Source organism: Chiloscyllium punctatum, chromosome 30, assembly GCF_047496795.1.
Source record: "Chiloscyllium punctatum isolate Juve2018m chromosome 30, sChiPun1.3, whole genome shotgun sequence".
NCBI classification, from domain to species: domain Eukaryota; kingdom Metazoa; phylum Chordata; class Chondrichthyes; order Orectolobiformes; family Hemiscylliidae; genus Chiloscyllium; species Chiloscyllium punctatum.
Genome location: NC_092768.1, coordinates 12,211,397 through 12,239,203, shown reverse-complemented (window position 1 = coordinate 12,239,203; position 27,807 = coordinate 12,211,397). Strand labels below are relative to the sequence as shown.

Sequence of the window (27,807 nt, the reverse complement as noted above, 5' to 3'; positions counted from 1 at the left end):
TCCTGTAAGTTTCCATTGGGTATACACTGGGTCCTCCTGTGTGTTTCCATTGAGTATACATTGGGGCCGTCCTGTAAGTTTCCATTGGGTATACACTGGGTCCTCCTGTGTGTTTCCATTGGGTATACACTGGGGAACTCCTGTGAGTTTGATCCTTTTAAACACCTCAGTTGATCCTTCCTCATTCTGCTTCATCAGTAGCACCATTGGATGGTGCTGTTGCCCCTGAGCTGATGTGTAGAATACCCTGAGACTGGAGTTCAGCCCCAGATATAGTCTGCCTTTCCCCGAGAAATTGCTCAGGTTCTCTACATTGGTCGAAGTATCAGTAATAAGGATTATTATTTAAAGGGTAAGAGGTCGCAGCATGCTGCTATGCAGGGGGACCTGGGTGTCCTTGTGCATGAATCACAGGAGCTTGGTCTGCTGATGCAGCAGGTCATTAGGAAGGCCAATGGAATATTGTCCTTCATTGCTAAAGGGATGGAGTTTAAAAGCAGGGAGGTTATGTTGCAGCTGTACACAGTGCTGGTGAGAGTATACCTTGAGCTCTGCGTGCAGTTTTGGTCTCCTTACCTGAGAAAGGATGTATTGGCACTGGAGGGGGTGCAGAGGAGGGTCACTCGGTTGATTCCAGAGTCGAGGGGGTTGGTTTATGAGGAGAGACTGAGCAGACTGAGATTATATTGATTGGAATTCAGAAGAATGAGAGGGGATCGAACAGAAACATATAAAATTATGAAGGGAATGAATGAGATAGAAGCAGGGAGAATGTTTCCACTGGCAGGTGAAACTAGAATTAGGGGGGGGCGGAGCCTCAAAATGAGGGGGAGCAGATTTCGGACTGAGCTGAGGAGGAACTTCATCACCCAGGGAGTTGGGATTCTGTGGGATCCCCTTGCAGTTAAGGCTACACCCATTGAATGTTTTTAAGGCAAAGATAGATTTTGGAACAGTAATTCGGGGTTACGGTGAGAGGGCGAGTCAGTGCAGCTGAGCCCATAGAAAGATCAGCCATGATCTTATTAGATGGTCGAGCAGGCTGGAGAGGGTCCAGTACGGCCTACTCCTGCTCCTGGTTCTTACCTTCACTCATGGAGATGCTGATCCCACCACACTGCCTGCTCTCTGAGCTGGAGCTAAACATCTCCTGCCAATTGTCGTATGAACGAGTGAGAACAGAGGAGTCTCCCTGATTGTCAGTTACCGTTGGATCGGGAATCCCATGGTCACTGTGTGCACTTTGATTCCCTCTGCTCTGACAGAGAGGTCGGTGAGACAACAGAACCGTTGTGAGGTTTTCGGAGGTTGGGGGCTTTTAGAAATACGAATGACTCCCCTTTCTCTGACCCAGGCCGGAACATTCTGGGCTGGGTGCTGAGCGGGGAAACTTCCTGTTCACTGTCTCGCCGCCCCCACTCTGGTCCCCAGGACAGTCATGTGAAAGAGAACACCCCACACAACAAGTTCCGAAGGGTGTTTAGCTCTACCCGTACTCAGTGCCATGGAGCATTGGGGCAGGCAGAGATGTGTTGTCCATCAGGACCCAATGCAAGAATGCCAAAGAATCAAGACAATTTGCGCTGCAGGGGCAAAGGTCATTGCTTGGTGGACTCTGATTGGCTAGGGTGTTGCTGTTGAAGAAGGCAGCTATAGGCTCCTGAGGTTTCTTTTATTGTAATGAATCACAGAAGGTGCAAGGCTTGAGCAAGTCCCTTTTGTTTGCGGTGAACACAGGTCCCTATATGTCAGTTGTTAGTGAGCCCCATTGCAAGCTGGATGGGTGGTCTGAGATAGTGTGTACTTGCTCCTGCTGGTTCACCCATCACATACTGCCCCAGCAACAGAACCACCTCTCAGTGTCAGCAATTCATTGGCATTTTGCAAGCGTGGGCTGGTTGAGCACCTGTCGAGAGCAGCTGGATTGGGGTGGGGGGGGGAGCTGGGGGGTAGAGAGAGGGTGTGCTGTGTCAGAATTACTGAAGCATTTTGCCTGGCATCAGATTGGCACTGGATTCCGACCCCACCAACACTGCTGTTGGTCTGGCAGGGCACTGTGTAAACAGTGAAGCTGAACAAAGTCCGATCTCAGAGTCAGTGTGATTCCCATCGGAGATTGGTGAAAGTTGGGGGGTGGGAGGGGGTATAGCAATCATTACAGCTCTGAAATTCCAATGCTGCAGAAGTGACCTTGATTAATAAGGTCCTGTGGGCGATGCCAATGTGAGGACAGGCGATGGTAAGGACATTTGGTGTTGAATTAACCCCTGAATTAAAACGCTTTCCCCTCCTCCTGCCAACAGGAAAGAATCTATGCCTTGCCCATCCTGCTTACGAGATAACGGAATGGTTGAGAACAGTTCATGTGCCACGCTGGAGAAAGTAAGCACACGTGTTCTGTATGTTCTGTTACATACGTGTTCTGCTCGAGACATGTCAGCGATTGGCTGAAAATTCTGAAACACCAGTCAGAGGTTATGAGACTGAGGTGGTGGGTTCATACCGAACCCCCTCACTGCTCAACGATCGGTCCAGATACTTTACATAGTCGACAATTTCAAACAAAGATATCGAGAGAAGGCGTTCAGAGTTTATCTTACGCGCCGAGTGAATTGGGTGTGACTCATTGCATCGGGAACATGCCTCCCAATCCTCCTGTACTGTCCGATTGGTCCTCAGCTGGTGTCAGTCTGATTGAAACTCCAAGCTCCTGCCTACCTCTCTCTCACAATCTCTCAAATGCACACACAGACACACAGATACAGACACACACACACAATCATACACACAGACATACACTCCCACATATACACACACACACACACACACACTCTCATACACAGTGTACACACACACACACAGAGTCACACACAGCCACACATACACACACTCTCTCTCACACACAGTCACACATACACATACACACACACACACACACACACACACACACACTCTCATACATAATGTACACACACACACACAGTCACACAGAGCCACACATACACACACTCTCTCACACACACACACACACACACACACACTCTCATACACAGTGTACACACACATACACACACAACCTTTCACAAGAGGAATCGAGGGTTCTGGGGAAAGTGGATGTGAGAAATGTCAGATCAGCTGAGGACAGTAGAGCAGGTTGGAGGGGCTGAGCAGCCTCCTGCTGTTCCTGTTTCCTCTGCTCTTCTGGTATTTACTGGTGGTGAGGTGTCAGACCCAGTCACACAAGCCAGACACTAGTCCCTGGGTATATACTCCCAGTCGGTCAGGGCTGACGGTATTTTCTGGTACTTTGCCTAACTGCCACTTTCTGCCTGTCCTGTTCCAGTGTTTCAGGGACAGAGCCATTGCGAAGGAGATCCTCAACCTGCAGGTCTACTGTCGCAACGAAGGCTGTGAATGGAGTGGACCACTCCGGGAGCTGGAGGTAAGATCCTACTCCCAGAGCCCTCTCACCATGAGGGTCCAGGCTGAGGAGCAGAGCAGCGACGGGAGGGAGGTTCCAATGGCAGACACTCTCCACATCCTCACCACCCCCCCCCCCCCCCCCCCCAGGTCTAACCCTTGCCCCACCACCCAATGGTCGATAGTGTCGGAGTGACAGCAAGTCCTCAGACACGGTGGGCCAAGATCAGAGAGAGGCAAAACGCTGTCTGTGTGAGGCGGGCTGGGACCAGCTGGGCCGCAGGCGCCTTCCTACAGTGAACAGCCCACTGCACGCTGCACCCGCACATCCGAAACCCCCAGCCGGGTAACGGTGGCTGGGGTTCTCTGGGGGGTGGGGGGGAGGGGGGCATGGGCGTGGGGTGTGGAAGTTGGGACTACGCTCTGGTGGCCAAGAGAGATGCCGGGGTTTGGAGGAAAGGGGGGACTGGGGATGGGAATGGGTGGATGTTAGGAAGGCCTTAGGCCTCAGTGTCCAGTGAGTGACCCTCCATCTCCCTCTCCCTCTGATGGTCTGTTGCCTTGTCGCAGGGTAAGCATGGGCCGAGCTGTGAGCGCAGGTTGCTGAGATGCCCCTTCAGCTTCGTCGGCTGCAGAGAGACGGTGAGTTGACCACCTGCCCATCCCCAGCCTCACCCCACCCCTCTGTTCCCTCCCTCCCCCTCCGCCCTTGCCCCCTCCCCACCCCACCCCACCCCACCCCGGTCTGCTCCCCCAGCCCGGTGTCACTGATGCTATGAGACTATTGGTGTCCCAGGCGCTATCTAAACGCAGACCGCTGCCAAAGGGAAGGGGATTCGGGGGGGGGATATCGTGGTGGGGTTGCGGCGGGGTGGGGGGGGGGGAGGGGGGTGTCAGATGCCCGAATGCCGTCCTCTCTGTCTCAGGGTGGGGATTGGCACCAGGACTCCCGACAGGTGTTTCCAGCCTGATGTTGGGGAGCGTTGGGTGGGGGTTGGGGTGGGGTGCGGTTCTTCACCCAGAGGGTGGTGGGTGTATGGAATGCTCTGCCCCAGAAGGCTGTGGAGGCCAAGTCTCTGGATACTTTCAAGAAAGAGTTGGATAGAGCTCTTAGAGATAGTGGAATCAAGGATTATGGGGATTAGGCAGGAACAGGATACTGATTCTTGATGACCAGCCATGATCATAATGAATGGTCGTGCTGGCTTGAAGGGCCGAATGGCCTACCCCTGTACCTATTGTCTATTGTGTGACCGCAAGCAGGACTTGGATTCTAACCCCTCTGAGAGGAAGGGACGCTGCCCCGCGTCCCAGAGGCTGGTGTTGCCTGGCGGAGGTGGAAGTGGAATATGGAACAGTCAGGCTCCCTTCCCAGGACAGGCCCCAGGCTCCCCACCTCTCCCCAGCCTTTAACTCCAGGCCTGGTTGGGCTGGGCCAGGCCTGGGGGTGGGTTACGGGTGCTCCCACATCCCTGGGCTGATCCAGCTGCTGATGTCTGTGCTTTTCCCAGGTTTCTGAGGCTGACCTGCACCAACACAAGCTGAGCTGTATTCAGCAGCACCTGGACTACATGCTTGAGGCCTTTCGGCAGGGACTGGCGAAACAGGCCCCAGGATCAGGAGCCAGCCTGGCTCTGCCGGAGGGAGTCCTGGGCGACAGTGATGGTGAGCAACTGCCGAGGGACTTGGAGGAACAGCATGATCTGAGGGTGAGGGTGCAGACCTTTGAAAACATCGTGACTGTGCTGAATCGGGAAGTGGCAAACACATCTAATACTCTGATGGCCCAGGAGAGGAAGCTGAAGGAGCAGGAGACAGTGACCGCACAGCTCAGAAACAAGGTGGGTATTTCACAACAGTCTGTTTGTGTCAGTACCTCGGTGCGTGTTCGCGCATATGTGTCTGTGTATGTCTGCCTGTGCATGTGTTTCTGTGTGTGTGTGTGTGTCTGTCTGTCTGTCTGTGCATCTGTGTGTGTCTGCTTGTTTGTCTGTGTCTGTGTGTGTTTGTGCATGTGTTTCTCTGTGTGTATCTGTGTCTTTGTTTGTGTGTCTGTCTGTGTTTTGCCTGTGTGTGTCTGTGCATGTGTGTCTGTTCCCTGTCTCTGTGTGTGCATCTGTCTGTATGTCTGTGTCTGTGTTGCTTGTGTGTGTGTGTGTGTTAGACCTTATCAAACAGGGACAGGGGAGGCCATTCAGCCCCTCCAGCCTGCTCCACCATTCAATGGCTGGTCCCAAAATCCCTCACGTCCACCTTGCTGCCCCTCCCCCCGACTGATTGAGAATCTCTCAATCTCAGCCTTCAATATCCACATGTTATCTGCACCCCCCTCACCCCAGACCCCCCACAGCTCTCTGTGGGAAAGATTTCTCAGCCTCTGAGAGAAGAGTTCCCTCCCCCTCTCCGTCTGGAACTGGAGTGCCTCGGTTCTGAGGGGACGCCCTGATACGTTGTCGGCGATTCGTCTACGTGACTACAGTCCCTCCTGTTCGTTTTCTGCCAACTATCTCGCCGGATGGGAACAAGGCTGTGTACAATATTCCCCTTATTCCCCACACCCCCAACCCAGCCGGACATCTTCCCCCACCCCCAGTCCCTCTGTGACTGTGTCGGCCTGGTTAATGACCCTCCGGAGGGGAGGAGCCGGGGTGAGACAGTCTGTGTCTGTGTCTGTGTGTGAATGTGTGTCTGTGTGTGTGAGTGTGTCTGCGTGTGTCTGTGCGTGAGAGAGAAAGTGTCTGTGTTTGTGAGTGTGTGTGTGTCTGGGGAGGAGAGAGTGCGTGTATGTGAGAGAGAGTATGTCTGTCTGTGTGTGCGTGTGAGTGTGTGCTGGGTAGAGAGTGTGTGTGTGTGTCTGTGTGTGTTAGAGAGAGAAAGTGTCTGTGTTTGTTAATGTGTGTGTCTGTGTGAGTGTGTGTGTGTGTGCTGGGTAGAGTGTGTGAGTGTGTGTCTGTGTGAGTGTGTGTCTGTGTGTGTGGGGGAGAGAGTGTGCGTGTGTGGGGGGGAGAGAGTGTGTGTGTGTGTGTGTGTCTGTGTGTGTGTGTCTGTGTGTGTGAGGGGGGGAGAGTGAGTGTGTGTGTGTGTCTGTGTGTGTGTGTGTGTGTGTGTGTGTCGGGGAGACTGTGTGTGTGTGTGTGTGTGTGTGAGGAGGGGGGTCAGTGTCTTGTCAATATTGGGAGTTCAGCAGTGATGATGATGGACAGGTCGATGACACAGGATCACCACTGTAGGTGAACCCCAGCACACTGCACCTCAGTGGGAATGAACAGAGAGGCAGAGTCCACCCAAGAGCGTCTCGGGTGAACTTGACATCAGAACCGGGAACAGGAGTGAGCCATTTGGCCCATCGATCCTACCCCGCCATTCAATAAGACTGTCCCTAGTTGCCCCCCCTTGAGAAGGTGGGGGTGAGCTGCCTTCTTGAACCGCTGCAGTCCATGTGCTGTGGGTAGACCCACAATGTCCCTCAGGGAGGGAATTCCAGGATTGGGACCCAGCCCCACTGAAGGAATGGCCGATATATTTCCAAGTCGGGATGGGGAGGGGCTCGGAGGTGGTGGGGTTCCCATGGATCTGCTGCCCTGATGCTTTGAGAAGGTAGTGTCTGAGGAATTTAACCCCTTCCTGCTGCCTACACTGGCGAGTTTCTAGGCCTGTCAGACCTTAATGAGACACTGGGCACAAACCCCAGGGGTTGGGGAGATATGACACCAGTCAAACACTCTCGTCCTTCGCTAATGGCCTTGCTTGAGCTGTGTCATTTAACCGCCTGCAAATGCCTTCCTCAGATCCAGCAGCACGAGAAATCGATCTGCCTGAAGGACCTGGTCATCGCTGACCTCCAACTGCGTCTCGATATCCTTGAGCACACATCCTACGACAGCACTTTGGTCTGGGCCATCGCCGACTTCACCCGCAAGATGCAAGACGCCATTGACAGAAAAGTGCCCTCCATCTTCTCCCCACGTAAGGCCTCGTTCACTCACCCCATCCCCACAACGCGCCGACGTTCGCTTCCTCGGAGAGAGATGAAATTTCTCCTCACCTCTGTTCCCCGCAGTAGGCGATCCCTCCTTCTGAAGTGTTCCCAGACTCTCCCACACAAGGCAGAGGGGGAACGCCCTCTTCCCATCCATCCACAAACATTGCGGCATGTTGTTGTCAGTCGCTGGTTGGACCCAGCATTTCTAACCTGTCCCTAATTGCCCCTCGAGAAGGTGTTGGTTTGGAGGGGGGGTGGGGGTGGGGGGGGGGGGGTGGTGTGTACATTGCAGACCCAGACACCGTGCTGATGGTCAGGACATTGTTTCTGTTGTGGTTCAGTACACCTCGCGCAGCTCACTCCCATCAGATACAGGAACAGGTTTCGGGTATTCGGCCCATCGAGTCTGTCCACCATTCCATCACGGCTGACGCGTTTCTCTCTCTCTCTCTCTCTCTCTCTCTGCCACAAAGTGCCAGCCATGTTACGCATGACCCCAGGCCCAAGGACGGATGTGACAGAAGTGGTTTTGTTCCGATTGAAACCAACTTGTCCCCGTCCCCGTTCCCGATGCGAAGGTTTTGATTCCAGGGATGTTACCTGGGTCGAGATTGGTCCAGTCACCGTGGTGTTGGCTCTTTGGGTTAGCGGTGCAGAGAGTGAGAATTCTCCGGGCACCCTCCTGTCCGAACTATCTGCTGATTTCTCTTCTCTCTCCCCGACAGCGTTCTTCACAGCTCACTGCGGATACATGCTGTGTCTGCGACTCTACCTCAACGGGGACGGAATTGGGGCAAACACTCACCTCTCACTCTTCCTGGTCATCATGAAGGGAAAGTACGACGCCATCTTGGAATGGCCCTTCAGCAAGAAGGTAACTCAGTGACAGAGTAATGGGGGTCACTGTGACGTGGTGAGGAATGGTGGGAGTGCAGCCCTGATAGTGATCACCCTGATGGAGTGAGGGATGATGGGAGTGCAGCCCTGATGGGGTCACCCTGACGGAGTGAGGGATGATGGGAGTGCAGCCCTGATGGGGTCACCCTGATGGAGTGAGGGATGATGGGAGTGCAGCCCTGATGGGGTCACCCTGATGGAGTGAGGGATGATGGGAGTGCGGAGGTGATGGGGGGGGGTCACTGTGATGGAGTGAGGGATGATGGGAGTGTGGAGGTGATGGGGGGGGTCACTGTGATGGAGTGAGGGATGATGGGAGTGCAGCCCTGATGGAGTCACCCTGACGGAGTGAGGGATGATGGGAGTGTGGAGCTGATGGGAGGGGTCACTGTGATGGAGTGAGGGATGATGGGAGTGCAGCCCTGATGGAGTGAGGGATGATGGGAGCACGGAGCTGATGGGGAGGGGTCACTGTGATGGAGTGAGGGATGATGGGAGTGCAGCCCTGATGGAGTCACCCTGACGGAGTGAGGGATGATGGGAGCGTGGAGGTGATGGGGGGTGTCACTGTGATGGAGTGAGGGATGATGGGAGTGCGGAGCTGATGGGGGGGGTCACTGTGATGGAGTGAGGGATGATGGGAGTGCGGAGGTGATGGGGGGGTCACTGTGATGGAGTGAGGGATGATGGGAGTGCAGCCCTGATGGAGTCACCCTGACGGAGTGAGGGATGATGGGAGTGCGGAGGTGATGGGGGGGGTCACTGTGATGGAGTGAGGGATGATGGGAGTGCGGAGGTGATGGGGGGGTCACTGTGATGGAGTGAGGGATGATGGGAGTGCAGCCCTGATGGAGTCACCCTGACGGAGTGAGGGATGATGGGAGTGCGGAGGTGATGGGGGGGGTCACTGTGATGGAGTGAGGGATGATGGGAGTGCGGAGGTGATGGGGGGGTCACTGTGATGGAGTGAGGGATGATGGGAGTGCAGCCCTGATGGAGTCACCCTGACGGAGTGAGGGATGATGGGAGTGCGGAGGTGATGGGGGGGGTCACTGTGATGGAGTGAGGGATGATGGGAGTGCGGAGGTGATGGGGGGGGGGGTCACTGTGATGGAGTGAGGGATGATGGGAGTGCGGAGGTGATGGGAGGGGTCACTGTGATGGAGTGAGGGATGATGGGAGTGCGGAGGTGATAGGAGGGGTCACTGTGATGGAGTGAGGGATGATGGGAGTGTGGAGGTGATAGGAGGGGTCACTGTGATGGAGTGAGGGATGATGGGAGTGCAGCCCTGATGGAGTCACCCTGACGGAGTGAGGGATGATGGGAGTGCGGAGGTGATGGGGGGGGTCACTGTGATGGAGTGAGGGATGATGGGAGTGCGGAGGTGATGGGGGGGGGGTCACTGTGATGGAGTGAGGGATGATGGGAGTGCGGAGGTGATGGGAGGGGTCACTGTGATGGAGTGAGGGATGATGGGAGTGCGGAGGTGATAGGAGGGGTCACTGTGATGGAGTGAGGGATGATGGGAGTGCGGCCCTGATAGAGTCACCCTGACAGCGTGAGGGATGGTGGGAGAGTCGATCTGACAGGAGAGAGAGTGCGAGCATGAACAAGAGGAGTAAGGCCATCTCTCTGCTTTGCCTCCAGGTGACCTTCCGCCTGTTGGATCAGAGTGCCAGGCGTCAGCACGTGGTGACTGCCTTCAAACCGGACATTAGCTCTGCCTCCTTCCAAAGGCCCGTCCAGCCCATGAACATCGCCAGCGGCTGCCCAGAGTTCCTGCCCCTTACCCAGCTCCATGCCAACTGGCAGGGTTATGTCACCGATGATGTCATGTTCATCAAGGCCAGCGTGGACTCTTAGAGGGGGAACACTGGGGCCGAGACAGGGGGGGAACCGACCTCTGGACACTGTGGGTGAGAAACAGGAGCCACCCGGTGGTGATGTTGGCAGAGTTACGGTGCTTATTCACAGCGAGCTCTGGGCTGGCCTGGATCCCAGACATCTCAACATCCTAAAGCTTCAAGTTCTGGACTGCACTTCGGTCGTGAAACCTGTCTCTCAGCGAGCATCAGGAATTCTTATTTATATATTTAATTTTATACATGATATCAATCAAACCGAGAGGGGAGGGAGGGGAACTGATACTCTGCTGGGCGATACGGTCTTGCCCTGTGCTGAACCTTATATCAAACTCCTCACAATGAAGAAGGGCAAGCGTTCAGGAAGTTAGCCTTCAACTCATTCACTTACTCACTCCCACATTTTAGCAGGGAGGCAGAGAGTGAGAGACACAGAACGAGAGAGAGAGAGAGAGAGAGAGCGCAAGGGAGATGGAGACAGAGAGAGAGAAAGAGAGAGAGAGATGGAGATGGAGACAGAGAGAGAAAGAGAGAGAGAGAGAGAGAGAGAGAGAGAGACACACACACAGAGACACATGCACAGGGAGACACAGTGTGAGACAGAGGTACAGAGAACGACAGAGAGAGAGAGACACACGCACACACACACAGAGACACACACGAGAGACACACAGATACAGAGGCACACACACACTGACAGAGTGACACAGACACCTTATAAAGAGGAAGTGATGATGGTCTCTGGTGGATCTGGTGAGGTATTCCAGAAACGTGAACACCGATCCCAACCACAGCAGTGCAGGAGAATGGAACCGATCAATAGCTCCTGGATTGTGGCCTGACCCCCCCCCCCTTTAGTTCACGGATGTGTTTTGAGAGGAAATCCACAGAAGTCTGGCCAACAGTGTGACTCCAGAGCCGACAGGGACAGAGTAGACTCTGAAACAGCCTCACATGCCCATCAGGGTCAGGCCGAGACACTGTGCTGGACGACCAAAGATGGGATGGGCTGAGACTGGGGGTGAGCCTGGGGTGGGCTGAGGGGATTGAACAGGCTTCCTGTGGTGGGGTTCTGAGCAGCCAGAGAACTGGGAAGGTGAGCTAACAGCAATCAGGCCCTCACCTGGGCCATGCAGAGACAGGGTCTTCCAAATGAGGAGCTCACTTCCCCACGCAATACTCTTGTGGCTGATTGGATTTTCACCTCAATCCCTACCTTCCTGCCTGTTCCCCGCTTACCATTCAGCTCCCTTGGTCAGGGATCAAACTAACTCCGCCATAGCAACATTCAAACATCCTGCATTCGATGGGCTTTTCGAGGTGGAGATACCGGTGTTGGACTGGGGTGGACAAAGTTAACAATCACACCACACCAGGTTATAGTCCAACAGGTTTATTTGGAAGCACTAGCTTCTGGAGCGCTGCTCTTTCGCCAAGTGAAATCTGAAGTCTACCCTTCTCCTGATGAAGGAGCAGTGCTCTGAAAGCTCGTGATTCTATATACACCTGTCGGACTTTAACCTGGTGTTGTGTGACTTCTGACCTTGTCCTTTTTGACAAAGGGAATTCCAAAAAGAGACATATACACTGACAGTCCTGAGAGACAAAACAATGGTTGTCTCTGGTTTAAATGTGCACTCCTTACTTTTACCCAAGATCCCCCTCCCCCATTTTGAGAATCTCCCAGGAAACATCTTCCCACATCCACCCGGTCAAAGTCCTCAGTGTCAAATTCAGTCACCTCTGATCCTTGTAAATCCCAGAGGAGAGTGGGCTCAGTCCAGTGAGACCCTCTCTCAATCACTCCTGACACATGACCAGCTTACTGCTGTGGGTCATCCTTTTGCGTTTGAACTCCAAACTTGAGTTTCCATCAGCAAACCGCACGAAGTGGCAGACGGAGAGCTTCCTCATAGAGTGAATGCATATCCCAGTTACTCTCCGCTGGGCTGTCTCTGGGATTGACCGAGGCTGAATCTCCACGCTGGCCAACTACTGGCTGGGACAAGTGTTGTTCGGATCCCACACTGTGTTGTGGGACTGTGTGAAAGTTCAAACCATTGCTCAGTTGAAACACTACAGAAAACAAGTTTGTATTTAAACCTGAAGTTGTCAGCTGTTTTATTTTGTGATAAATAATAAAATGCAGAGTAAACTGATAATGACACAAACATAAGGTCAGCTCTTTATCATGTGTGTCTGTTTAACAACTGACTGGGTGCAGACTGGCTGAGAGATTTGTTTTAACCTGGGATAGCAGTCCTCAGTTCTGAAGTGCATTGCTGGCTGTGGGGTATAATATCTCCCCCTGACCACACCCATTCTCAGAGAGAAACTACAATCGTGCATGTGGAAAGAGGCCATTCAGCCCACTGAGTCTGCACTGACCCTCCAATGGGTTTCTCACCAAGGCCCCCTCCGTAATCCTGCATTTTCCATGGCTAACCTGCACATCCCTGGGCACTATGGGACAATTTCCCATGGCCAATCCACCCTAACCTACACATCCCTGAGCACTATGGGACAATTTCCCATGGCCAATCTACTCTAACCTGCACATCCCTGGGCACTATGGGACAATTTCCCATGGCCAATCCACCCTAACCTACACATCCCTGAGCACTATGGGACAATTTCCCATGGCCAATCCACCCTAACCTACACATCCCTGAGCACTATGGGACAATTTCCCATGGCCAATCCACCCTAACCTACACATCCCTGGACACTATGGGACAATTTCCCATGGCCAATCCACCCTAACCTACACATCCCTGGGCACTATGGGACAATTTCCCATGGCCAATCCACCCGAACTGGCACATCCCTGGGACACTATGGGACAATTTCCCACAACCAATCCACCCTAACCTGTACATCCCTGGGCACTATGGGACAATTTCCCATGGCCAATCCACCCTAACCTGCACATCCCTGGGCACTATGGGACAATTTCCCATGGCCAATCCACCCTAACCTGTACATCCCTGGGCACTATGGGACAATTTCCCATGGCCAAGCCACCCAAACCTGGCCATCTTTGGACTGTGGGAGGAAACCGGAGCACCTGGAGGAAACCCACGCAGACACAGGGAGAATGTGCACACAGAGAGTCTGCCCGAGGGTGGGATCGAACCTGGGTCTCTGGCGCCGTGAGGCAGCCGTGCTAACCACTGAGTCTTTGATTTTTGTTCCCCACCTTTTGAATTGTTTGATGTTGTCAGCCTGCCTACCACCCCACCTCTCCCTCAACGTCCGGGAGAGCATGGATTGTTGTTCCAGATGGGATAACGTGGAGCTGTTTTCGAATGGGTTTGACTCTCAGTTCGGAAGGTGTGGGGTGGATTGGGAAATTCTGACAGGGCCCAAAGAGAGAGGCTGGTGACGGAATCACAGCAGAGAAGCAGGAGGAGGAGGCCACTCTGCCCATCCCAGCCCCTCCTGCTGGCCCACAGGAGGTGGCCACTCTGCCCATCCCAGCCCCTCCTGCTGGCCCACAGGAGGCGGCCACTCTGCCCATCCCAGCCCCTCCTGCTGGCCCACACGAGGAGGCCACTCTGCCCATCCCAGCCCCTCCTGCTGGCCCACAGGAGGCCACTCTGCCCATCCCAGCCCCTCCTGCTGGCCCACAGGAGGAGGCCACTCTGCCCATCCCAGCCCCTCCTGCTGGCCCACAGGAGGCGGCCACTCTGCCCATCCCATCCCCTCCTGCTGGCCCACAGGAGGCAGCCGACGAGGGAATCACAGCGCAGGAGCAGGAGGCCACTCTGCCCATCCCCGCCCTGTACTGTCCAGCCCATCAGCGAGCACCGTCAGCCAGCCTGTTGAGGGCCTGGGACAGGGCAATGACAGTGTCCAGGATCCTCTGGCGGTCAGCCTGTGCCAGGCGGTCCCCACACCGCTGGGTGAAGCGGTCGGGGTGCCACATGACCTGCTGTCCCCTCAGGTAGCGGCGGTAGACGCCCGGATCTCCACGCTCCACCCCATGCAGGATCACTGCCACCATCTCCTCCACCGTGCCTCTGGGTGCAGGCCACGGGATGTCGCTGTAGCTCAGCGGGGTCCCGGTGCCCGGAGAGCCCTGACCGAAGATGTGGGCACAGCCTCGCTCATATCGCTGCTTGTGGTTGGCCGCCCGCTCCGTCTGGAGCCTCTGTGCCTGCTCCAGGTATCGCCGGTGTTCCTGCTCCTGCTGCTGCCACTCCTTCTCCTTGGCCCACTGCTCCCTGCTCCAGCTGTTCCCCGCCCCTCTGGATCGCTTCGCTGCATACTCCCTCGCCAGGCGGTCAGCCCAGGTATTGTACGTCTCAGGCTCCACCTCTCCCGTGGACAGGTCCTCTGCGAGAGAAGGAGAAGGAGGAATGGTGGGTCAGTACCTGTGCACCCTACCCATCACCCACCAGCATCCCACAGACCACCCCCCAACCCAATATTTCTACATCTCAGAGCCCAGGCCTCAGTGTCACTCTCATACATCCACACACACAAGAGGCAGACGGACAAGAGGCAGACGGACAAGAGGCAGACGGACAAGAGGCAGACGGACAAGAGGCAGACGGACAAGAGGCAGACGGACAAGAGGCAGACGGACAAGAGGCAGACGGACAAGAGGCAGACGGACAAGAGGCAGACGGACAAGAGGCAGACGGACAAGAGGCAGACGGACAAGAGGCAGACGGACAAGAGGCAGACGGACAAGAGGCAGACGGACAAGAGGCAGACGGACAAGAGGCAGACGGACAAGAGGCAGACGGACAAGAGGCAGACGGACAAGAGGCAGACGGACAAGAGGCAGACGGACAAGAGGCAGACGGACAAGAGGCAGACGGACAAGAGGCAGACGGACAAGAGGCAGACGGACAAGAGGCAGACGGACAAGAGGCAGACGGACAAGAGGCAGACGGACAAGAGGCAGACGGACAAGAGGCAGACGGACAAGAGGCAGACGGACAAGAGGCAGACGGACAAGAGGCAGACGGACAAGAGGCAGACGGACAAGAGGCAGACGGACAAGAGGCAGACGGACAAGAGGCAGACGGACAAGAGGCAGACGGACAAGAGGCAGACGGACAAGAGGCAGACGGACAAGAGGCAGACGGACAAGAGGCAGACGGACAAGAGGCAGACGGACAAGAGGCAGACGGACAAGAGGCAGACGGACAAGAGGCAGACGGACAAGAGGCAGACGGACAAGAGGCAGACGGACAAGAGGCAGACGGACAAGAGGCAGACGGACAAGAGGCAGACGGACAAGAGGCAGACGGACAAGAGGCAGACGGACAAGAGGCAGACGGACAAGAGGCAGACGGACAAGAGGCAGACGGACAAGAGGCAGACGGACAAGAGGCAGACGGACAAGAGGCAGACGGACAAGAGGCAGACGGACAAGAGGCAGACGGACAAGAGGCAGACGGACAAGAGGCAGACGGACAAGAGGCAGACGGACAAGAGGCAGACGGACAAGAGGCAGACGGACAAGAGGCAGACGGACAAGAGGCAGACGGACAAGAGGCAGACGGACAAGAGGCAGACGGACAAGAGGCAGACGGACAAGAGGCAGACGGACAAGAGGCAGACGGACAAGAGGCAGACGGACAAGAGGCAGACGGACAAGAGGCAGACGGACAAGAGGCAGACGGACAAGAGGCAGACGGACAAGAGGCAGACGGACAAGAGGCAGACGGACAAGAGGCAGACGGACAAGAGGCAGACGGACAAGAGGCAGACGGACAAGAGGCAGACGGACAAGAGGCAGACGGACAAGAGGCAGACGGACAAGAGGCAGACGGACAAGAGGCAGACGGACAAGAGGCAGACGGACAAGAGGCAGACGGACAAGAGGCAGACGGACAAGAGGCAGACGGACAAGAGGCAGACGGACAAGAGGCAGACGGACAAGAGGCAGACGGACAAGAGGCAGACGGACAAGAGGCAGACGGACAAGAGGCAGACGGACAAGAGGCAGACGGACAAGAGGCAGACGGACAAGAGGCAGACGGACAAGAGGCAGACGGACAAGAGGCAGACGGACAAGAGGCAGACGGACAAGAGGCAGACGGACAAGAGGCAGACGGACAAGAGGCAGACGGACAAGAGGCAGACGGACAAGAGGCAGACGGACAAGAGGCAGACGGACAAGAGGCAGACGGACAAGAGGCAGACGGACAAGAGGCAGACGGACAAGAGGCAGACGGACAAGAGGCAGACGGACAAGAGGCAGACGGACAAGAGGCAGACGGACAAGAGGCAGACGGACAAGAGGCAGACGGACAAGAGGCAGACGGACAAGAGGCAGACGGACAAGAGGCAGACGGACAAGAGGCAGACGGACAAGAGGCAGACGGACAAGAGGCAGACGGACAAGAGGCAGACGGACAAGAGGCAGACGGACAAGAGGCAGACGGACAAGAGGCAGACGGACAAGAGGCAGACGGACAAGAGGCAGACGGACAAGAGGCAGACGGACAAGAGGCAGACGGACAAGAGGCAGACGGACAAGAGGCAGACGGACAAGAGGCAGACGGACAAGAGGCAGACGGACAAGAGGCAGACGGACAAGAGGCAGACGGACAAGAGGCAGACGGACAAGAGGCAGACGGACAAGAGGCAGACGGACAAGAGGCAGACGGACAAGAGGCAGACGGACAAGAGGCAGACGGACAAGAGGCAGACGGACAAGAGGCAGACGGACAAGAGGCAGACGGACAAGAGGCAGACGGACAAGAGGCAGACGGACAAGAGGCAGACGGACAAGAGGCAGACGGACAAGAGGCAGACGGACAAGAGGCAGACGGACAAGAGGCAGACGGACAAGAGGCAGACGGACAAGAGGCAGACGGACAAGAGGCAGACGGACAAGAGGCAGACGGACAAGAGGCAGACGGACAAGAGGCAGACGGACAAGAGGCAGACGGACAAGAGGCAGACGGACAAGAGGCAGACGGACAAGAGGCAGACGGACAAGAGGCAGACGGACAAGAGGCAGACGGACAAGAGGCAGACGGACAAGAGGCAGACGGACAAGAGGCAGACGGACAAGAGGCAGACGGACAAGAGGCAGACGGACAAGAGGCAGACGGACAAGAGGCAGACGGACAAGAGGCAGACGGACAAGAGGCAGACGGACAAGAGGCAGACGGACAAGAGGCAGACGGACAAGAGGCAGACGGACAAGAGGCAGACGGACAAGAGGCAGACGGACAAGAGGCAGACGGACAAGAGGCAGACGGACAAGAGGCAGACGGACAAGAGGCAGACGGACAAGAGGCAGACGGACAAGAGGCAGACGGACAAGAGGCAGACGGACAAGAGGCAGACGGACAAGAGACACACAGACAAGAGACACACAGACAGATACAGAGACACAGACACAGAGACAGACTAAAAAAGAGCAGTCCAGCTGAGGAACAGGCCATTCGGCCCCTCCAAGCCTGTGCTGATCATCATGCCCTAACTGCACGAAACATCAAACCTCCTGCTCTTAATCGGTCTTACAGATTAGATTCCCTACAGCCCTTCGGCCCAACAAGTCCACACCAACCCTCCGAAGAGCAACCCACCTGGACCCATTCACCCCTGACTAATGCGCCCAACTCTACGGGCAATTTAGCATGGCCAATTCACCTGCCCTGCACATCTTTGGACTGTGGGAGGAAACTGGAGCACCCGGAGGAAACCCACGCAGACACGGGGAGAACGTGCAAACTCCACACAGTCCAAGGGTGGAATCTGGGTCCCTGGTGCTGTGAGGCAGCAGTGCTAACCACTGAGCCACCATGCCGCCCTTGATTCGGCCCATATCCCTCTATTCCCCCCCTATTCAGCTGCCTCTGAAATGTCTCCACCTGTTCCTACCCCCTCTTCAGGCAGTGTGTTCCAGCTCTCTGCGTAAAAAACCTCCCTCACACATCTCCCTTAAACATCCCCCCCCCCTCACCTTGACCGTGTGCCCCCTTGTAATTGAAACTTCAACCCTGGGAAAGCCCCCTGACTATCCCACCCTGTCTGTTCCCTTCATTACTGTGTAGCCCTCGATCAGGGTCTCCTCTCAGCTGCCGTCTTTCCAGTGAAAACAATCCTAGTCCTTTTAACCTTCCCTCACAGACAATGCCCTCGAGACCAGGCAGCGTCCTGGTGAACCTTCCCTGCACACTCTCTCTCTCTCTCTCCCCAAACCTTCCACCCCCTCCTGATTATGTATCTGGCAGTGTGTCCCGAACCGAGTCAATCTCTCCTCCTAAGACAACCCTCTCAGCTCCGAGATCAACCTCCTCACGATGCCCCTCCTGTACAGGTACACCCTTTCTCCAGTAAGGAGATCAAAAGGGGAAGGGAGAGTTGGGGGGGGTGGGGGGGGGGGGTGGAGGAGGGTTTCTCAAAATGTTGACCAGCCGGAGCTCAGCACAGAGCAGAGGTGTTCAGTAATGCCTCTGCAGAAGGTGGGACACTCTCGCTTGCCCCCCCTCCTTGGAATCCAAGGCCCCGGGACACACCTTGCAGGGTGAAGAGGCTTTGCCTCTTGGCCATCCTTCTGCCTGGTCTGCAGTCCTCAGTGCCCAGATGTGGCTACACCAGCCCCAGCTTTACTCGGCGAGACCGGGTGACCGCTCCACACTAACACAGGTAACGTTTCAGATTGGGGGGGGGGTCTTTATTCAGAACCGTGGAAGGATGGGAACGGAAGGAGTGGGGTGGAGGGTGGAGGGAGGGGAAGAGACAGCGAGTGATGACAGGGTCGGAGGACCAGGATTTGGGAAGGTTCGGTACGGGACACGCTGAGATTGGGGGGGGGGGGGGGGGGGGCAGGAATGCTGAGCTAACCACCTGCCTGGCGCAAACAGCCAGGGAATGCTGGGAGATAACCCTCGGTAATACAGGTTTGGGAAGACATAGAGATCCCGTCAGCACCTCGGCTCTGAGGTTATCTCGAATGTGAACTCTCTTCCTCACCTCTCCTGCTTCAGTCTTGCTATCACTGCTATACTGCTTGGGTGTCCTTTTGAGAAAGGTGGACACACATGTTTTTGTTCAGAATTTGCCAGGGGTCAGGTGGAGAATGAGTGTGGAGAAGACGTTTACACCGGTGAGGGAGGGAGGCCAGAGCTAGTGATCTTCCACTGTTATTTCATAGTATCCCTGCAGTGTGGAAACAGGCCCTTCAGCCCAACAGGTCCACACCGACCCTCCAAACCCATTCCCCACATTTTCCCCTGACTAATGCTCCTAACCAGCACATTCCTGGGCACTATGGGACAATTTCCCATGGCCAATCCACCCTAACCTGCACATCCCTGGGCACAATGGGACAATTTCCCATGGCCTATCCACCCTAACCTGCACATCCCTGGGCACTATGGGACAATTTCCCATGGCCAATCCACCCTAACCTGCACATCCCTGGACACTATGGGACAATTTCCCCTGACTAATCCACCCTAACCTGCACATCCCTGGACACTATGGGACAATTTCCCATGGCCAATCCACCCTAACCTGCACATCCCTGGACACTATGGGACAATTTCCCATGGCCAATCCACACTAACCTACACATCCCTGGACACTATGGGACAATTTCCCATGGCCAATCCACCCTAACCTGCACATCCCTGGACACTATGGGACAATTTCCCATGGCCAATCCACCCTAACCTGTACATCCCTGGGCACAATGGGACAATTTCCCATGGCCAATCCACCCTAACCTGCACATCCCTGGGCACAATGGGACAATTTCCCATGGCCAATCCACCCTAACCTGCACATCCCTGGGCACAATGGGACAATTTCCCATGGCCAATCCACCCTAACCTGCACATCCCTGGACACTATGGGACAATTTCCCATGGCCAATCCACCCTAACCTACACATCCCTGGGCACTATGGGACAATTTCACACAGAAGGTGGTACGTGTCTGGAATGAGCTGCCAGAGGAAGTGGTGGAGGCTGGTACAATTACAACATTTAAAAGGCATCTGGATGGGTATATGAATAAGAAGGGTTTGGAGGGATATGGGCCGGGTGCTGGCAGGTGGGACTAGATTGGGTTGGGATATCTGGTTGACACGGACGGGTTGTGCTGAAGGGTCTGAGAGACTCTCGGAGTGTGCAACACAGCGTAGTTCTGAGCCTTTCCTCCCCCTGCTCCATTCTCCTCACCTTCATAGCGCCCACACTGGGTGTAGAACTCAGCCTCACATTCAGCAGAGAGCTTCTGGTACCACTCCCTGTCGGCTTGACCCTTCGCTGTCTCGTTCTCTTCCTCAGCCCCTGGACACTGCTGTGACATTGGAAGGAAACAGTTAGTCAGGGTGGATTTTCTCAATCAATCAATCAGCCAACGATCAACATGCGCTCATCCCCCTCAGCACTGGCAATGCAAGTGCTTCCCTATGTGATCACATGCTGGGGGACAATTGTGCAAACTGAGCGCAGACTCCACTGCAGCTACTGTAGAGCCAGCTGTAAAATACACGTTTGACACATGTGAGATGGGGGTCACAGTTCAGCTGTCACCCTTGGTCATTTGCCTTTGTTTTACACACCCTCCTACAACTGGCATTAACAGGGGAGCAGTGTGCACACTCACCCGGTTAAGCAGTGTGCCAGCACAGCGGTTATCTCACTGGCCTAGTGACCCAGGGACTGGGGTGAAAGAGCTACAGGAAACATGGACTGAATCCCACAGCAGCTGCAGCTGGGAGGGGGGGGAACGGAGATGTCAGACTACTGGAGAGCTTGAAGACAACTGCAGAGGTGGAGAGAGAATGATTGGAATACAAGGGGCTGCTGGCGAGGGGGGGGGGGGGGGGTGGGGAGGAAGCTTTAAGCTTGGGGCATTGCTGAACAACAGAGGTTTACAAACACTGCAGCGACAGGGCAAGTTAACGGGGACTTATTGTCGGTTTGAGCTGTCGATGGGTTTAGGGCACTCCCCTTTCGGCAGAGCAAGCTACCAGGCTGGCCCACGCGTGACTCCAGACCCACAGCCACGGAGTTGGCCCCCCGAGCTGGAGATTCATTCGGAACAGGCAACAACAAATGCTGGCCAAGCCCAGGATGCCGACATATCAGAACCAGGCAAACGATTGGGTTGGAGCTAATCCACTGCAGAGGCTGGGATCTGTACGGAAACCAACAAATGCTGGGGATGACAGCGGGCCAGGCAGTATCCACGGAAAGAGAGCTAGCTAACATCCTAGCTAGGATGACTCCTAGCTGGGTCTTGCAATGCCTCTCACATGTCAAACTAAAAAACCTCGTGCCTATTTTCCTCATTAAAACAGGAAGCTGTCTTGTTGCTGGATGTTTAGGAGTTGAACAAGGGAACAGATTTGCGGGATTGCTCACTTGGAGAATGGGAACACCAGCCATGGCCATGCTGACTGGGAAAACAGATCTCTGCTCCGTCAATGACACTGTGCCTGGAATACCCTTGCAGAAGGTGCTGTGTGGGGGTGGTGGGGTGGTGGGGGTCCCCACACCCCAAAGGCTGCAGCCATTTGATGAGGAGACTCGGCATTACCTTCTCAAGGGACAGCCAGTACACGCTGTCACAGCCAACAACACACACGTTCCCCACAAACCAATGATTGAAATAAATCCACCAACTGACAGTTCAGCTCAAAGTCCAGCTGGTGATGGAGTTGCTGATATTGGAATACCGTTAAGGTGGAGGGGAGCAGAGGGAAGCCAGGAACCAGCAGTTACCTGCCGCATCTTCATCGACCCGAGCAGGTCTCCAGGAGTGAGGCCTTCCCTGTTGAGCACATCCATAGCCGCTGGGCAAGACTTCTTGAGGGGGACAACCAGATCCTGATAGACTGGAGAGAAACAGAGTGGCCACAGTTAGATACCAAAGCTCCTCACTGCCTGGCTCAGTCATCAACACATGCCTCACAGGGCAACACCTACTTCCAGCTCACAGAACGGTCAAAGGCAGGCTGCAGGGGAAACAGGCAGCTATCCAAATGTACCTGATAAGGTCAGGGCAGAGGGAGCTTTACTCTGTATCTGACCCCATACTGTCCCAGTCCTGGGAGTGCTTGATTGAGGGGTGGGGGGGGTGGAAACAGTGTAGAAAATAGAAGATCAGAGAGCATTCCAGCGCAGTACAGGCCCTTCAGCCCTTGATGTTGTGCTGACCTGTGGAACCAATCTGAAGCCCGTCTAACCTACACTATTCCATTCTCATCCATATGCCCATCCAATGACCATTTAAATGTCCTCAAAGTTGTCAAGTCTCCTACTGTTGCAGGCAGGCCATTCCACACCCCTCCTACTCTCTGAGTCAAGAAACTAATCTCTGACATCTGTCCTCAATCTGTCACCCCCCCAATTTAAAGCTATGTCCCCTTGTGCTAGCCATCACTATCCAAGGAAAAAGGCTCTCCCTGTTCACCCTATCTAACCCTCTAATTATCTTATATGTCTCTATTAAGTCACCTCTCAACCTCCTTCTCTCTAATAAAAGCAGCCTCAAGTCCCTCAGCCTTTCCTCGTAAGACCTTCCCTCCATACCAGGCAACATCCTGGTAAATCCCCTCGACACCCTTTCCAAAGCTTCCACATCCTTCCTATAATGTGGTGACCAGAACCGTCCGCAATGCTCCAAGTGCAGCCGCACTAGAGTTTTGTACAGCTGCAGCATGACCTTGTGGCTCTGAAACTCAATCCCTCGACCAATAAAAGCCAACATACTGTACGCCTTCTTAACAACCCTATCAATCTGGGTGGCAACTTTTAGGGATCTATGTACATGGGCACTGAGATCTCTCTGTTCATGGCCACTACCAAGAATCTTACCATTAGCCCAGTACTCTGCATTCCTGTTACTCCTTCCAGAGGGAATCACCTCACACTTTTCCACATTAAACTCCATTTGCCACCTCTCAGCCCAGCTCTGCAGCTTATCTATGTCCCTCTGTAACCTACAACATCCTTTGGCACTATCCACAGCTCTATCAACCCGAGTGTCATCTGCAAATTTACTAACCCATCCTTCTATGCCCTCATCCAGGTTATTTATAAAACAGCAGTGGCCCCTTGCAGTACATCACTAGTAACTGTACTCCAGGATGAATATTTCCCATCAGCCACTAACCCCTGTCTTCTTTCAGCCAGGCAATTTCGGATCCAAACCACTAAATCCCCCTTAATCCAATGCCTCCGTATATTGTGCAATAGCCTACCATGGGGAACCTTATCAAACGCCTTACTGAAATCCATATACACCACATCAACCGCTTTACCCTCATCCACCTGCTTGGTCACCATCTCAAAGAACTCAATAAGGTGCGACCTACCCTTCACAAAACCGTGCTGACTATCCCTAATCAACTTATTCCTTTCTAGATGACTATAAATCCTGTCTCTTCTAACCTCTACCAACACTTTACTCACAACTGAAGTCAGGCTCACTGGTCTATAATTACCAGGGTTGTCTCTACTCCCCTTCTTGAACAAGGGTACAACATTTGCTATCCTTCAGTCTTCTGGCACTATTCTTGTTGACAATGATGACATCAAGATCAAAGCCAAAGCATCTGCAATCTCCTCTTTGACTTCCCAGAGAATCCTTGGATAAATCCCATCTGGCCCAGGAGACTTACCTATTCTCACACTTTCCAGAATTGCTAACACCTTCTCCTTCTGAACATCAATCCTGTCTAGTGTAGTAGCTTGTATCTCAGTATTCTCCTCAACAACATTGTTGTTTTCCAGTGTGAATACTGACAAAAAACATTCATTTAGCACTTCCCCTATCTACTCTGACTCCACACACAACTGCCTACTCCTGGCCTTGATTGGCCCTAATCTTACTCGAGTCATTCTTTTATTCCTGATATACCTATCGAAGGCCTTCGGGTTGTCCTTGAGCTTATCCACCAACGACATCTCATGTCGCCTCCTGGCTCTTCTTAGCCCTCTCTTTAGGGTTTTCCAGGCTAACATAACTCTCATGTGCCCTCACTGAGCCTTCACATCTCATCCTCACATAAGCCTCTTCCTTCCTTGTGTAGAGGCAGCTTTACTCTGTATCTAACACTGTGCTGTCCCTGTCCTGGGGAGTGTTTAGTGGGGGGGGGGGGGGGGGGGGGGGGGGGTAGAGGTGCAGTGTAGAGTGTGAGGATGGAGTGTTAGCCTGCCAATTTGGGGGTGCCCTGTCCTGAGAGTGTTGATGGCGGGGGAGACAGTGTAGAGAGAGCATTAGCCTGCCTGTTTGGGGGTGTCCCTGTCCTGGGTGAGTTGATGGGGGGCTGAGGGGGGGGGAACATTGTAGAGGCAGTTTTCCCTCCCCATGTACAGGGTAAGGATGGAGTGTTAGCCTGCCTGTTTGGGGGTGTGGGATATAGGTAAATTAATGTTACTTCTGCAATTCTGCAATTCCATTTTACAAAGTAAAATGAGCTCACACCGGTGTGTAATTGTTTTAGCCAAGAGCTGAGTCAACAAGAATGGAAACGATGTGGAGGAAATATATAATTGTTTTTGTATTTGCTAAAATTGTATGTCAGAATGAGATGTGCCAGTAAAACAATGGTAGACATTATGGGCAAATAGATAAGATGTTGTGAGAGGATGAAGTTAAGCTAGATACGCCTGTACAAACAGTAGGTATAAACATCTGCTTCCCACTTTTACAAAAACACAGGAACAAACCCCAATTAAAAGGGTCATAGGGATCAGATCGGCCTCAGGAAAGGCACAGATAAAGGGGGTAGATAATGATGAAGAAAGAATATGCCTAACAATGACCTACAGCAGGATGAGGTCAAACAGGCTTGAGGCCAGGAATAAGCATTTTGTCACAGACAAGGCCGGATAAGGCAAGAGATAAACAGGGGTAATGGGGGCCGGTCTTAGGGAAGTGGACGATGTAAACGGGGAGGGAGCAGTGTAAAACAAATCAAATTATATAAATGTTGTGTATGAATTGAACTTGGTGTGTGTATGTCCTCTACCTTATAGGCACTGGACAGCACACCCACTTGCAAGTGTAAAATAAAGGACACTGCTGATTCAGATTCTGTCTCGGACTGCAATTATTGAAATGTGTGAGCTTTGTTTCTCACAGGGGTGCCCCTGTCCTGAGAGTGTTGATTGGGGGGGGGGGGGGGGGGGAAGGGAGGGAGGGGGGGGGGTGGGGAGGGAGGGGGGAAAGACAATGTAGAGGGGGTTTTCCCTCCCCATGTACAGGGTAAGGATGGAGTGTTAGCCTGCCTGTTTGGGGCTGCCCCTGTCCTGAGAGTGTTAATGGGGGGGGGAGACAGTGTAGAGGGAGTTTTCCCTCCCCATGTACAGAGGGAGTGTTAGCCTGCCTGTTTGATGGGTGTCCCTGGCCTGATGGTGATCTCCCATGCTGAGCTGTGAGCAGAGGCTGCTCCTTACCTCTGGTTCCTCTCTTCACTGCCTGCCGGGCTGCAAGGTGCAGTGGGGTATTTCCCCTGTGGTCCTGGAGTAGGGGGTCTGCTCCATGTTTCAGGAGCAGCCTGGTGATAGCGTCGTCTCTCTGGGAGCAGGCCACATGGAGTGGGCTTCGGCCCTTCCGTCCCCTGAACGTCACTGACAGTCCATGGTGTCTGCGCAGATAGGACTTCAACTTCAGCACGTTGCCATCCTCCACGTAGCGCAGTAACCTCTCCTGCTTCCGAGAAACCATGGCAACAGCAGCGACGGTGACCCTGGTCAGTACCACAAACAAAAAGGTCAGTTAAGCTCCTCATGGACTATCCCAGACAGCGGGAACAATCAGCAATGGGATCCAGGCATAACCGGACACAGCACACCGACAAAACTCCCAGATAGCTTCCTCGCTACGGGTGAGGCACCGATCCCCCGGGATCACCAATCCTTTTACTCCCTGATCTCTCCAATATCCAGAAACCTCTCAATTTGTCTCTGGACCGTACATGTATTTCTTCCAGAACGCGACAGATGCGTTGCTGTCCAACTCCGCACTATACAAAAGTTACGCATTACGAATACACTAAAAGACTTGGTGATGTAAGTGCGTTACAGCCAACACACACTTTAAAAGTTCATGCTTTAGAAACAGCATTCCCTCTTCACCTGATGGCGTAACCCGCATTAACAAAAGACCTGTTACAGCAGAACTACCTGTACTGCAAGTCTGACCATTCACTGCCTTCTCTGCTGGAGAGGACATCAGACTGAGATGAGGAGGAATTTCTACTGTCTGAGGATGGAGAGTCTCATGCCACAGAGGGCTGAGGGGACAGAGTCCTGAAGGCTGAGATCAAGAGATTCCTGATCAGTCAGAGAAACCGAAGGAACGGGCAAGGAAGGAGGCAGGAGGAACGTCGAATCAGCTCCGATCCCATTCAGTGACTGAATGGCCTGCTGCTCTTCCTGTGTCTTACGGTTAAAATCCCAATGATTCATTTGCCTCCCAGTGAACAAGGATCAGGAATAGCTGCCCATTGAAGACAGGATTGGGAGGAATTTCTTCTCTCCCTGAGGGGAGTGAATCTGTGGGATTCCCTACAGCAGAGGGCTGTTGGGGTATTGACTATATTCAAGGCAGAGACAGAGAGAAAGAGACTCCGCAGCCACAACAATGAGGTTGACTCTCTGAACTGTCATGTCTAGATGAGGGGTTTAGGGGTAACAGGAAGTGGGTCATGTCTGGGTGAGGGGAGTAACAGGAAGTGGGTCATGTCTGGGTGAGGGGGTAACAGGAAGTGGGTCATATCAGGGTGGGGGTAACAGGAAGTGGGTCATGTCTGGATGAGGGGGTAACAGGAAGTGGGTCATATCTGGGTGAGGGGAGTAACAGGAAGTGGGTCATGTCTGGGTGAGGGGGTAACAGGAAGTGGGTCATGTCTGGGTGAGGGGAGTAACAGGAAGTGGGTCATGTCTGGGTGAGGGGAGTAACAGGAAGTGGGTCATGTCTGGGTGAGGGGGGTAACAGGAAGTGGGTCATGTCTGGGTGAGGGGAGTAACAGGAAGTGGGTCATGTCTGGGTGAGGGGGTAACAGGAAGTGGGTCATGTCTGGGTGAGGGGAGTAACAGGAAGTGGGTCATGTCTGGGTGAGGGGGGGGAATGGGGTAACCGGAAATGGGTCCAGTCTTGGTGAGGAGGGTAGGTCGGGATAACCGGAAGCGGGTCATGTCTGCGTCGGGGTGATGGTGTCGTGCGCAGAGGGCGGTGACATGGAACGGGGGGGTGTGGTCAGTGGCAGGGAGGCGGGATCGCCGTTCGGGGGCTCGGTCACGGTGACGTGGGCCGCTCAGTGGGGGGGGGGGGGTCACGTGGTCAGAGGGTGAGGGCGGGGCCTGGGTTGGTGTCACGTGGTGAGACGCCCGCGCGCTCGCTCCGCTCCGCTCCGCCCCGCCCTCGAGGACCAATCAGAGCGAGCCCCGGGCAGGACGGCTCCGCTCATTGGCCCTCCCTCGCCCCTTCTTCGTATTTGCGCGATTCGGGTTACCCTCCCGACCGAAGATTATTATTTTCGTCCGCCAGCCGAATTTATTATAGAGAGGAAAAGCAAAGAAAAGTGCTCGACCGCCATTCAGTCGGTAACTATTATAACGCGGCGGCCTGGGCGCCTCCCGGTACCTTTCGGCGTGGGGCTGGGAATCGACGACGGGCGGCTCCGGTATGTGTTTGTGTGTGTGTGG

At 54.3% G+C, this 27,807-nt stretch overlaps 3 protein-coding genes across 6 annotated transcripts in view; 2 read left to right on the top strand and 1 right to left on the bottom strand.

The window, feature by feature from the left end:
* Positions 1 to 12,305, top strand: LOC140455169 (TNF receptor-associated factor 2-like). Its single transcript, XM_072549870.1, has 8 exons — positions 1 to 4; positions 2,304 to 2,382; positions 3,344 to 3,442; positions 3,991 to 4,062; positions 4,932 to 5,261; positions 7,209 to 7,386; positions 8,128 to 8,276; positions 9,948 to 12,305. Exons 2-8 carry the CDS (start codon positions 2,314 to 2,316, stop codon positions 10,161 to 10,163), a joined length of 1,113 nt encoding a protein of 370 aa, XP_072405971.1. The 5' UTR covers positions 1 to 4; positions 2,304 to 2,313; the 3' UTR covers positions 10,164 to 12,305.
* nfkbil1 (nuclear factor of kappa light polypeptide gene enhancer in B-cells inhibitor-like 1) lies at positions 12,253 to 27,807 on the bottom strand. Of its 3 annotated transcripts, XR_011952788.1 has the most exons (6): positions 26,284 to 27,407; positions 25,555 to 25,847; positions 21,874 to 21,986; positions 20,323 to 20,443; positions 13,888 to 14,500; positions 12,253 to 13,620 (listed from the first exon to the last, which is right to left on the bottom strand). XR_011952788.1 is itself a non-coding variant. In XM_072549874.1 (5 exons), exons 2-5 carry the CDS (start codon positions 25,823 to 25,825, stop codon positions 13,962 to 13,964), a joined length of 1,044 nt encoding a protein of 347 aa, XP_072405975.1. In that variant the 5' UTR covers positions 25,826 to 25,847; positions 27,746 to 27,807; the 3' UTR covers positions 12,253 to 13,961. The 3 variants fall into 3 exon arrangements, 2 of the variants coding, with proteins under 2 accessions (XP_072405975.1, XP_072405974.1); XM_072549874.1 differs by lacking the exon at positions 26,284 to 27,407 and adding an exon at positions 27,746 to 27,807 and having other exon boundaries at positions 12,253 to 14,500; XM_072549873.1 differs by having other exon boundaries at positions 12,253 to 14,500; positions 26,284 to 27,406.
* csnk2b (casein kinase 2, beta polypeptide) overlaps positions 27,526 to 27,807 on the top strand; it is a 42,942-nt gene continuing 42,660 nt past the window's right edge. Inside the window, exon 1 of one of the 2 annotated variants that reach the window (XM_072549881.1) lies at positions 27,526 to 27,705. The gene's annotated coding sequence lies outside the window, so the exon portion shown is untranslated. Of the gene's footprint in view, positions 27,786 to 27,807 lie in introns of both variants that reach the window. The other variant, XM_072549880.1, reaches the window with a different exon arrangement.